Genomic DNA, 11783 nt, shown 5'->3' on the forward strand with positions numbered 1-11783 from the left:
TGTCCTATTCCCACCCAAACCTCAAATTCCTTCTTCTCCACCATTCCTGGCCAATACACATCCCTAAACATCTACAAGTACTCAGCAGGCCACAGGGTTTGCTCAGACGCAAGACTCCGAGCCTTCCAGAAGGCATTTTTGCAATCTTCTCACCTTTCCTGGGGATCCCCCAGGTCTCCCTACTCTCTCAAGTGGCTTCTAGAAGATTTTTATCAAAACCATTACCATGCTCTTCCCAAGGAGGCTTTAGTGAATTAATATCCCCCAAAGCATTACAATTCCATGTTTATCCTGGAATCTGATAAATATTCATCTCCCTCCATCTAGATAGTTTTCATTTCTTTACTTTACCATTTCACTCTTCAGGCCATCTGGAATATTTTTGAAGCACCATATCAGATGATTCTCTAATAAATGATCTCCAATTCATTTATTTAATATATGTTTTTGAATATGTGTGATGATATCATATTGTGTCCCCAGCAGAGAAACGCAAACACCTGGCTTGCATTTTCCTTCCTAAGCTGGGAGTGCAAAGAGACCCTGAGGGGCTGGGACCTGGAATGGGATCCACTGGGGTAGAGCAGGCTCTGGGAGGATGCGGGGCCAGCTCAGCCAGCCAGCTGGTTTTCGGGTACAGAGGGTCTTGGTCAGTGCATGGAAGGTGCTCAGCCTCTAAGGACTCCAGACATCAAGGTCAGTGTTCTGCCAAGTGCAGGAGCATCATTCCATGGGTTCAAGCAGCAGCCAGAATACAGAGATCCAGATGGGCAAGTGGAGACTCCAAAGACAACTGCTGGCGAGAAAGAGCCAGGACCAGTGGAGAGGTCAGGGAAATGCTGTGTCACTGAAAGGCCTGGCCTGGCACCATGTCTGAATGGCATTCCTTCCCTGGAGGGGAAGAGCCAGCACAAAACAAACAAGTTCTTGGGTTAACAGCAAGGTGTGTCAACAAAAAGAACTATCCAAACAGCTTCACCAGGTTCCTTGAGATCCCTTGTCTGTGAACTGGGCTTCTTTAAGGAATCTGAGGTTTTCCCCAAAAAGTGTCCTACCTATGGGAAAGAAGTATCAAAGGATCAGGGAAGCACAAAGTGCCAGTTGTTAGAGTGACAAAGAGAAGCACGGCGGAATCAAGAGCTGAGACTGATGCTACAGCCAGGGCAAAGCAAGGTTGCCCCAAAGGCTTCACCCATGGTTCAAGCAGCCTGGGGAGGCTGAAAGGGAAGGAAGTGGGGTCCACTCAGGTTGGCAACCAGGGAATGGGAATGGGGAATCTTAGCCCACGTTATAGAAGGTGCATGAAGTAATCTGGTGTGCAGAGTGGGTCACAGAGGAGCCACCCAACAAATACCTGTGAAAATTCCACAGAGTAGAAGATGGAACCCAAGCTCCCAAAGAGACCAATGTCCTAATTTCCAGAACCTGTGAGCAAGTTAGCTTACATGGCAAAAGGGTCTTGAGATGGGGAGATTATCCTAGATTAAGGGGTGGGGGCTAAATGTAATTAGAAGGGTTGTTGTAAGTGAAAAAGGAAGGCAGGAGGATGAGTGTCAGACAGGTATTTGAAAATGTTGTGATTGGCTTCAAAGATGGAGAAAGTGACCATAAGCCATGGACTGCAGGTACCTCTAGAAGCTGGAAAAGGCAAGGAAACGGATTCTTCCCTAGAGCCACTAGAAGGAACCAACCCTACCGACACCTTGACTTTAGTCCAGTGAGAATGATTTCAGACTTCTGACCTCCAGAACCACAAAGCAATGAATTTATGTCGTTTTAAAGCTATTACGTTGGTGATAATTTATTACAGAAGCAATAAGAAAGCTAATATACTCAGTTAGATATAGAAAACCAATACACTCAGTTAGATAACATTGTAGGAAAAATGTTACCAAACTTTAACTAGATGCTTGGTTCCTTTAAAATTCTTCCCAGTAGAATTGTCCATTTAAATGAAGGACCATACATGTTCTTTTAGTTTGCTGAAGGCTGCCAATGCAAAATACCAGAAAAGCATTTGACTTTTATAATGGGATGTTTTTCCCCCTTTTTTTAGGAGTACCTGGGATTCAACTTGGGACCTCATACATGTGAAGCAGGTGCTCAGTGATTTTATTAGGGTAAAATCTTACAATTCCCAGGCTATGAAAATATCCAAATCAAGGCATTATCAAGAGATGCTGTCTCACTAAAGGTTGGCTGCTGGCAGTCCTGGACTCCTGCCATGTGGAAAGGCAAAATGGCAGCTGGTCTCTGCCATCTCCTCCAGGATTACTTTCTCTCTGAGCTCAGCTTTGGGCAATCAGGCATATAGCTCATCTCTAGGCCTTCAGAATCCTCTCTCTCTCTCTCTCTCTCTCTCTCTCTCAGCCTCCAGGCTGCAAGCGATCCTGGGGTCCTTTTTCACATGGCAGGGTAAAAATGGCAGCTCTCTTTCTCTGTGTGTCTCTACATACTTTTCCCTTTTACAAAAAGCTCCAGAAATAATGCTGAGACCCACCCTGGATCATGCCTCACTGATTGAAGCACTACAATCAAAGACCCCCAACTGAACTCAATCCAGTCAAAGGGCCCCATAGCCACAGGAGTGAACCAATTTAAGAACATAATTTTCTGGGGTCCACAAAAGACTCAAATCGGCATGCACATCAACTGCATTTCTCTCAAAAACAAAATAAAAGATTATGGGATAGACAGCTGCAGTCTGGTTATCAGATAATATGTGCCTATTGCAGCTCAGATTGTCTAAATCAAAGTATGTAATATTTTCATCATCTGCTCTGGACAGTACACTTCAATTGCAGAGAAGCAGAAGAAAAAGAAAACCCTCTCATCTCTTTAGACTGAAGGTTTAGTTGTGGGCCTCAAATAAAGCTACACTTATTCTGTGAGTTTAGAAAAAGGACAGTTTGATCCTCCATTAAAAGAAAAGAAACTATTCCCCCAGAGAGTAGAATACATTTCAGAAAGTGTTTTATATGGATAAAGTAAGTAAGGACAGCTAGATTATATGCTGCAGCAGAATGATTCCCAGAAGTAAAAACACTTTTGAATTGACATCTCTGTTTTTTCAGTCCCTATGTTTCCAATTCCTTGAAAGAAGGTAGAAAGGGCACTGCTCCAGCTGGGAGCATTTTATCAATGGGTTCCAAAACCATTGATGACTTCATTTATTTGGACTACATTACTCTTCAATCCTTGAAACCAAATCAAAATTTGTAGTTCATCTCTGTAATAGTTAGACCTTTTACATGAGGCTACACCAAGAAAATTTGTATTCCTGGTTTATGGAAAAAATGTAGAACATGGATTTCTTCACTAAACCTCTGTGAAGCAGGACTTTGGGACATAGTTTGGTGCTTATCTTCTGAAATAATTTTAGGCTAAAAGAAATGATTTGTAGCAGAACCAGCCTGGCCCAGTGGATGTGAGGTCAGACCTGAATTTCAGCCCTCATCAGATGCTTAGCTGGGTGTCCTTGGGAAAGTGGCTCCATCGCTCTGGTCCTCAGTTTCCCCTTTTGTGATTAAATTTGCACTTATTTGCTGTTGTGCATCTCCTATGGTAGACCAGAAGTCCCACAACAACAGAAATCATTTCTGCTCTCTCCCCAATGTATGGGATGTCTGATATAGCTCTTGACACGTGGGAGAAATGCAATTTATGTCTCACATGCACAAATGGTATTATTGGCTCTGAATTCAGCATTTGAGGCCAAGATCTGTAGAGATAGCTGTCTTTGCCTGTTGTTGCCAGGATTAGCTGACAGCTTCACTCACAGTTGGTGCCTCTTCTGGGATGATGGAATGGCAGAGAATTGCCAGGACTGGCCAGGCCTCTCTGTCCAGCAAGGTATTCAGGCTTCTTTACAGGGTGACTGCTTCCAGAGGACTAACATGGGTGTGGCCAGTCCTCTTCAAGCCTGGCTAGAAACAGACTCTGGCTCAGTTCTGCCCCAGTCTATTGTGAAAGAGAAGAGAAATAGCCCCACCACTGCTAAGCAGAGCAGCACAGACAAGGCCTTAGCACACACCGTACATCTCTGTGCGTGACCCCACTGCCTGGTATTCCTATATGACATACAATAATAATTTCTCTTGTTTCTAAATCTTGGGAAAGCAATATTTTTGTTATATAACTCTGTATTAATCAGGGCTTTCCAGAGAAACAGAACCCTCAGGATATATGTATATATGTAGGTATTAAGAGATTTATTCTAGGAATTGGCTCACATGACTATGAGAACTGGCAAGCCTGAATTTTGCGGGGCAGGCACAAATTGAAAACTCTGATAAAGGTGATGTTGAATTCCCCAGAAGTTGGTGGCTGAAGCAGAGGCAGGGATTCTTCTTTCTGATTGCTGAAATCCTCCATTCTGGCTTTAAGACCTCTAACTGATTGGAAGAGGAAACTTCCCTCATCGCTGAGGGAAATCTTCTTTGTTGATTGTAGATGCACTCAACCATAGATACAATCAACAGATTATGTATGCTAATCCATCTGTACAACCCCTTCACAGTAACAATCAGACCACCACTTGCCTGCTAATCAGTGAACACCATTACCTAGCCAATCTGACATGTGAAACTAACCATCACAGACTATTAGTTTCCTATGGCTGCTGTAACAAATTACCCCACACACTCCAAAGCTTAAGTCATGCAACTGTGGCAGAGGAGGATCGCTGGTGTGAGCTGTCAGTGATGGGGAGATGCGTGGGGAAGGGTGCACCTGGGGCATGCCACTATGGAATATGAATGTGCTCATGTGGTCATGGGGTGTATTCTCAGTGGGTGGAGACCCACAAAATAACTGAAAGAATATTGAATTCCCACCCTGGAAAGTCCTGCTACATTCTCTAATAGAATGGCAAGAATCCCTAGAGTACATGGGCAGAGCCAATACACCAGGCCCTTGGTAACGATGGCTGTAGTTAAGAACACTGTTCTCGTGAATTTGAAGCTTAGCCTGTTGTATATATTGCCTAAGAGTTACCTCCTTATGGATTGGACTGGGCTTACTATATTCTACTGTAGAACTGTTGTGACTCTAGCAATGGAAGAAATTGTATCATTGATATGGAGACGGTGGCCATAGGAGTTGCTGAGGGCAGGAAGAGGGAGGAAGAGGTGTGATATGGGGCTTTTGGGGGACTTGGAGTTGTCCTGAATGATATTGCAGGGAACATGCCAGGACATTGTATATCCTGCCATAACCTACTGGATGGACTGGGGGAGAGTGTGAACTACAATGTAAACTATGGTCCATACGGTGTGGCAATTCTCCAGGGTGCATTCACCAAATGCAATGAATATGCCTAACTGATGAAAGGGAATGTTAATGTAGGAGGAGAGGGGGTGGGTGGAGAGTGGGGTATATGGGAACCTCTTATGTTTGTTTGTTATTTTAATATTTATTTATTTATTTCTCTCCCCTTCCCCCCCCACCCCAGTTGTCTGTTCTCTGTGTCTATTTGCTGTGGCTTTTTCTTTGTCCGCTTCTGTTGTTGTCAGCAGTATGGGAAATCTGTGTTTCTTTTTGTTGTGTCATCTTGTTGTGTCAGCTTTCCGTGTGTGCAGCGCCATTCTTGGGCAGGCTGCACTTTCTTTCGTGCTGGGTGGCTCTCCTTATGGGGCACACTCCTTGCGAGTGGGGCTTTCCTAAGCTGGGACACCTCTCCTTATGGGGGCACTCCTTGCATGCATCAGTACTGTGCATGGACCAGCTCCATGCTGGTCAAGGAGGCCCGTGATTTGAACCGCGGACCTCCCATGTGGTAGACGGACGCCCTAACCACTGGGCCAAGTCTGCTTCCCTCTTATGTTTTGTAATGTAACATTTTATGTGATTTATTTATCTTTTTTAGAAAAAGACAAAAAAAAAAAAAGAGTTACCTCCTAAAACCTCCTTGTTGCTCAAAAATGGGCTCTCTCAAGGCATATAAACTCACTACCTTCCCCCCACATGAAACATGACTCCCAGGGATGAGCCTCCCTGGCACTGAAGGATTATTTCCAAGTACCCACTAGCAATGCATTTGGAAAAAGGCCTTGTTAAAAAGGGGTAGATATTAAATACAAATGAGTTTTTATGGCTAAGAGATTTCAAAGTGAGTCAGTCATTCCAGAGATTATGCTTATGCACATTTCAGAGGGATCTTATTGACTGCCACAGGAAACAGGGCATCAAGTACGGGGGTTCCTGAGGGCTCTAGAGACATCTAGACACTATAGGCAAGGTAGACAATCTCAGGATTTTGGCACCCAGTTTGTGGGCCTTACCTTGGAATATATGCTCCCCAATGTAACAGAGTTAGACTCATTTACAATTTTGTACACATAAAACATGGCTCTTCTGCCCCTTTGATTTGAACCTATAATTAGCACTATACTCATTAAATATATGTCCCAGAGACTTAAATCTTTGATCTGTTCATGTGCCAGTTAAGCCCTGAATCTCAGCAGTCACAACACTTACTCTCCAGTTCATTGGGCTTGCCCAAAACAACTAACAAAAGAAGGATGATGGACAATGTCCATCCCAAAAATAAACAGAGCATATCTAAAACTTCAAGCAAGACAGTTCAATTCATCTGCTCCAGTTCAACCCTCTCAATCAGAAAGAGTGGGCATCACTATCCCAAAATCCTCAAGACTCAGGAAGAAAAACCATAAGGGGGGAATGCAAATATGTACTAAAGTAAAATAATTATTCTAGTAATGGAAGAACTTGTAATATTGATATAAAGGCAGTGGTCACAAGAGGTTCTGAGGGAACGGAGAGGGAATAATAGATGTAACATGGGGCATTTTGGGGACATTAGAATTGTTCTGCATGACATTACAATAACAGATACAGGCCATGAAATATTTTGTCAAAGCCTATAAAATTGTGCAGTGCAAAATGTAAGCTATAATGTAAACTATAGTCCATGGTTAGTAGCAATGCTTCAATATGTGTTCTTCAGTTGTAACAAATGTACCACACTAACGAAAAATATTGTTAATGGGGAAAAGTGTGGGAGAGAGAGGAGGTGGGGTATATGGAAATTCCCCTATATTTTTAATGTAACATTTATGTAATGTAAAGCTTCTTGGAAAATAAAACATTCCCCTTTTTAAAAAAATCAATCAATCAATCCAGATTTATCTTACAGTGTTAAAATCAAGATGTCAGTGTGGCTGGTTCTTTTCAGAACCTCTAGGGAGGAAAATACGCTTTTTTCCTTCTAAAGGATTCCTATATTTCTTGGTTATGGACGTCTTCTATTTTCAAAGCCAGCAATGGTCAATCAAGTCTTTCTTATTGCATCTCTCTGACTCAGACCCTCCTGCCTTCCTCTTTTACTTCTAAGGTCCTTTGTGATTGCATTGGACCCATCCAGATAATTATGGATACTCTCCCAATTTCAAGATCAGATGATTAGCAATCTTCATTCCCCCTAGCTGTGGAACCTAACATATTCAGAGCTTCTAGCAGTTAGGACATAGACATCTTGGAGGAAGTGGCATTTTTCTCTCTAACACAATTATCATTTCGTGTACTTTAAAAAATGTTGTAGTCACTTTGGATTATATTTTGTAAATAAAATGCATAAGTATGCAACCCATTTCCTCCATTCTAATCTATAACCCAGAAAACAAAAACTAAGCTTGTTAGACATATACAGAATTGAAAACCATTAGGTTCTAAAGTCCAGGGGAGTCTCCTCTGCAGGATGTTCATATGCTTCAGTCTGGACAAGCAGAGGGAAAATGGAGGCCCTACAGGACCTGCTGTGATTGGAGTGTCTCCAGTACCTGATCAAGAGAACAGACTTGCCCAGCCACATGCCATTGTGCTTATCTTCCAAAGCTGAGACTTGGCACTCTGCATTATCTGTTAGCATAGTGATAATACTGACATTAGTGTAAAATCTGAACAGGAAGTCTGCTTGATGACTGGGATACCTTCCAGGAAATTGATTTTGCAATTCAGGGAGGCACATAGCAAGGATGCTTTGCAGAGAGGTTGTAGGTCCACTAGGACCCTTAGACTGAGCATCAGACAGCAAGAAGGGAATTCAAGGACATCCTAATCAAACTTTATCACGTTCCATGGTGGGAAACTCTTAGTTTCCTGGGGCTGTAACAGATTAAACTATGTGGATTAGAAATAACAGGAATTTATTGTACCACAGTGCTGGAGGCCAGAAGCCTGAAATCAAAGTGTCGGCACAGTCATGCCTCCCTCTGAAACCCACAGGGGAGGAGCTTCTGGTGGTGGCCAGCAATCCTTTCCATTCTATGACTTGTAGCCGCGGCTCTCTCATCTCTGCCTGTCTTTGCATGACCTTCTCCCTTGATTGTCTGTTCTTCTTCTTACAAGGACATCAATTACATTAGATTGGTGCGGGATCGGCGTCCGGCCTCGGCCGCTCCGGCCCAGCCGCTCACGTGGCCCGCCGGCTCCGGCTGGGGCCACGTCCCCGGGCTGGAGGGCAGCGCCCTCGCCGCGTTGCGGGGCGGCCACCTGGGCGTCGAGGGGCGTGCGCACCTGCCCCGGCGGCCCTCCGGACGCCCACCTGACTCCGGCGAGGGGGCGGCGGCCGCCCTGCCACGCCCCTCCTCGCCGGCGCCGCGTCTCCGCCCCGGCTGTGCGCATTGTCGCCGAGGCCCGGGACGCTCGGGTGGATGAGCCCTGGGGGAGTGCGTGGCGCCCGCAAGGTAGGAGAGGTGTCCAGCTCCCAGCAGAGCCCGAGGGCCTCTGCACCTAGCGGGAGGAGGAGGAGCCGGCCCGGAGGCCCCACCTGGGGCCCATGGCAGCGCTGACCCACCTGCTGGTGGCCCTGTTTGGCATGGGCTCCTGGGCTGCCATCAGCGGGATCTGGGTGGAGCTGCCCGTGGTGGTAAAGGACCTCCCCGAGGGTTGGAGCCTGCCCGCATACTTGTCTGTGCTGGTGGCGCTGGGGAACCTGGGGCTGTTGCCGGTGACCCTGTGGGGGCGGCTGGCCCCAGGCACGGGCGAGAAGGCCCCCATCCGCGTGGTGCAGCCCCTGAGCGTGGCGGGCACGGCCCTGCTGGCCCCCTTGTGGCACCACGTAGTCCCGGTGGCCGGGCAGCCCCACTCGGTGGCCTTTCTCACGCTGACCCTGCTGCTGGCGCTGGCCTGCTGCGCCTCCAACATCACCTTCCTGCCCTTCCTGAGCCACCTGCCGCCGCCCTTCCTGCGCTCCTTCTTCCTGGGCCAGGGTCTCAGCACCCTGCTGCCCTGCATGCTGGCTCTAGCGCAGGGCGTCAGTCGCCTCGAGTGCCTGCCAGCCCCCATCAACGGCACCCCTGAGACCCCCCACTACTTCCCGGAGGGCTTTCCGGCCAGCTCCTTCTTCTGGGCACTGACCACCCTTCTGGTCACCTCGGCTGCCGCCTTCCAGGGTCTCCTGCTGCTGTCGCCGTCACCTGTCATCACCACCCCCTGGACCCGCAGAGGGCCCACAGCCTGGCCCGCGGGTGGGAGCCCCAGTGGCTGGTCCTGAGGCCGGAGAGGAAGAGGCCTTGCCGCTGCAGGAGCCGCTGCGCGAGGCAGCGGACACCGCCCCCGGCCCAGACCCCAAGGCCCAGCGGCTGCTCTCGGCCCGTGGCACCTTCCTGCTGGGCCTGCTGGCCGTCACCAACGCGCTGACCAACGGTGTGCTGCCCGCCGTGCAGAGCTTCTCCTGCCTGCCCTACGGACGCCTGGCCTGCCACCTGGCCGTGGTGCTGGGCAGAGCTGCCAACCCCCTGGCCTGCTTCCTGGCCATGGGTGTGCTGTGCAGGACCCTGGCGGGCCTGGGCGCGCTCTCTCTGCTGGGCGTGTTCTTTGGAGCCTACCTGGTGGCACTAGCCATCCTAAGCCCCTGCCCGCCCCTGGTGGGCACCTCTGCAGGGGTGGTCCTCGTGGTGCTGTCGTGGGCGCTGTGCTTGGGCATCTTCTCCTATGTGAAGGTGGCGACCGGCTCCCTGCTGCACGGCGGAGGCCGGCCAGCGTTGCTGGCGGCTGGCGTGGCCATCCAGCTGGGCTCCCTGCTCGGCGCCGTTGCCATGTTCCCGCCCACCAGCATCTCCCGCGTGTTCCGCAGCGGGGAGGACTGTGTGGACTCGTGCGGCCCCTGAGCCTGCGCAGGTGGGGCCCCGCCCCGCCCGTCTTCACCTCGAGGCTGCGGCGGCGCCCGAGTGCTCGGGGCCCAGGGAGCCGTCCCCACCTGGGCACACTCGCAGGCACCTGTACACTCCGTGGGGGACCCTGGCCCTCCAGGCAGGGGCGGGGACCAAAGGGCAGCTCAGAGCAGGGGCAGGCTGGGGCTGTGGGCTCGGCCCCCACCCGGGCCTGCCGTGGACTCGCACAATAAAGCGCTCTTCGTCCTTAAAAAGGAAAAAAATTACATTAGATTAAGGGCCCACCCTATCCCAGGATGATCTTATCTTAAAGTAAACTAATTACACCTGCAATGACCCTATTTCCAAATAAGGTCGTATTCATGAGGCTGGGATTTAGGACTTCAACAAATCTTTTGAAGGGATTCAATTCAAGCCATAGCAAGCTGTGAGCCTGCCCCTGGCCTTGTGTTAAGAGAGTTTTTTGGGATCCATTGCTAAATGGCCCTGAAGACATCCCAGGCCCAGGCAGAACAAACACTTCTAAGACTTCAACTTATTTATCAGCAAACGTGTGTCCCGTGAGCTCTTCTGCCTACTTCCTGCTGCCTTTGGGTTCATTGGCTCTAACCTGATGTGAGCTGTTCCACCCCTCAAAGTGTATGAAAGATGATTCGGTCTGTAGTATTTTTAACGTCCTACTCCAGGGTACACATTGTATCCCCTAATGATAAATCAATAAGAGAAACAGTCACAAGTCTGGGTAATAGAGTGATTATTCCTCCCAATGCCAAATGCAAACCAGATGTTATCCACCCACCAACATGCTTCCTTTCGCCTTACCATTTTCCTCAATTCCCAGGCTAAGAAAAAGGGCAGAGTCCCATAACCAAGATGTTCTCTGTGGATAATGATGGGATTGGTGACTTAAGATGCTTAAATGATCCTACTATTATAATTTAATCAAATTACATTAGTATTGTGTTAAAAAGCAAGATTAGTGGCTTATTCATCAGAAACTTCTAAATTCTTATCATGAATCTACTCTGAGTCAATTATTTTGTCTATTAAGTAGAGATAAGTAATCTTGGTCTTTGTTGCCTTCTTCACAGAGTTGTTGGGAGACATCAGTGAGACAACAGCAAATGAAAATATCTTGAAAAATGAAAAGGATTATTAGGACCTTTATTGCAACAACTACATGTAACTTATATTTTATCAGTTCTAATAAAGGAAAAATCATATTAATGAAGAAAGAAAATAATTTGCCTTACTGAATTCATACTCTGTGGTTGACCAGAGGACTAGGTTTCTAATATTTTTTCAGGAACTTTCCCTTTGCAAAAAGAAGATGAGGATTACAAGTAGAAATATGTTCATTATTTCACACAGACTTCAGGGGATACTTGTCAGTTATGCAATGAATGTGGTTTACTTGTGAATTCTACTAAAAGATTTTTAAAGTTGGTTCAGCTTGTCTCTCCTGTATAGTATGGAGAATCCCCACTCTTCACTAGTCCTCCCTCTTGAAAATAAAAAAAAAAAAAAAAAACCTGGACATAACAGTAACAGGAAATTTATGAAAGGTGGAAAGAAGGTAGACTACCTAGGGACACTGAGACTTGAAGAAAACACACAGTAAATTCTCTGGTTTTCTTTTTGCTTGCAAGC

The 11783-nt window shown here is 47.3% G+C and overlaps 1 protein-coding gene across 1 annotated transcript; it reads left to right on the top strand.

Annotated features, from left to right (window-relative positions):
- Positions 1-1592: 1592 nt before the first annotated feature.
- LOC101421909 (solute carrier family 52, riboflavin transporter, member 1-like) lies at positions 1593-10374 on the top strand. The gene is given in 5 exon segments (XM_071215555.1): positions 1593-1717; positions 2057-2120; positions 8368-8637; positions 8756-9433; positions 9435-10374. Coding segments are annotated over 5 exon segments (1833 nt in total). The 3' UTR covers positions 10131-10374.
- The last annotated feature ends 1409 nt before the right edge of the window (positions 10375-11783 follow it).

This window comes from Dasypus novemcinctus, chromosome 6, assembly GCF_030445035.2.
Source record: "Dasypus novemcinctus isolate mDasNov1 chromosome 6, mDasNov1.1.hap2, whole genome shotgun sequence".
NCBI lineage: Eukaryota > Metazoa > Chordata > Mammalia > Cingulata > Dasypodidae > Dasypus > Dasypus novemcinctus.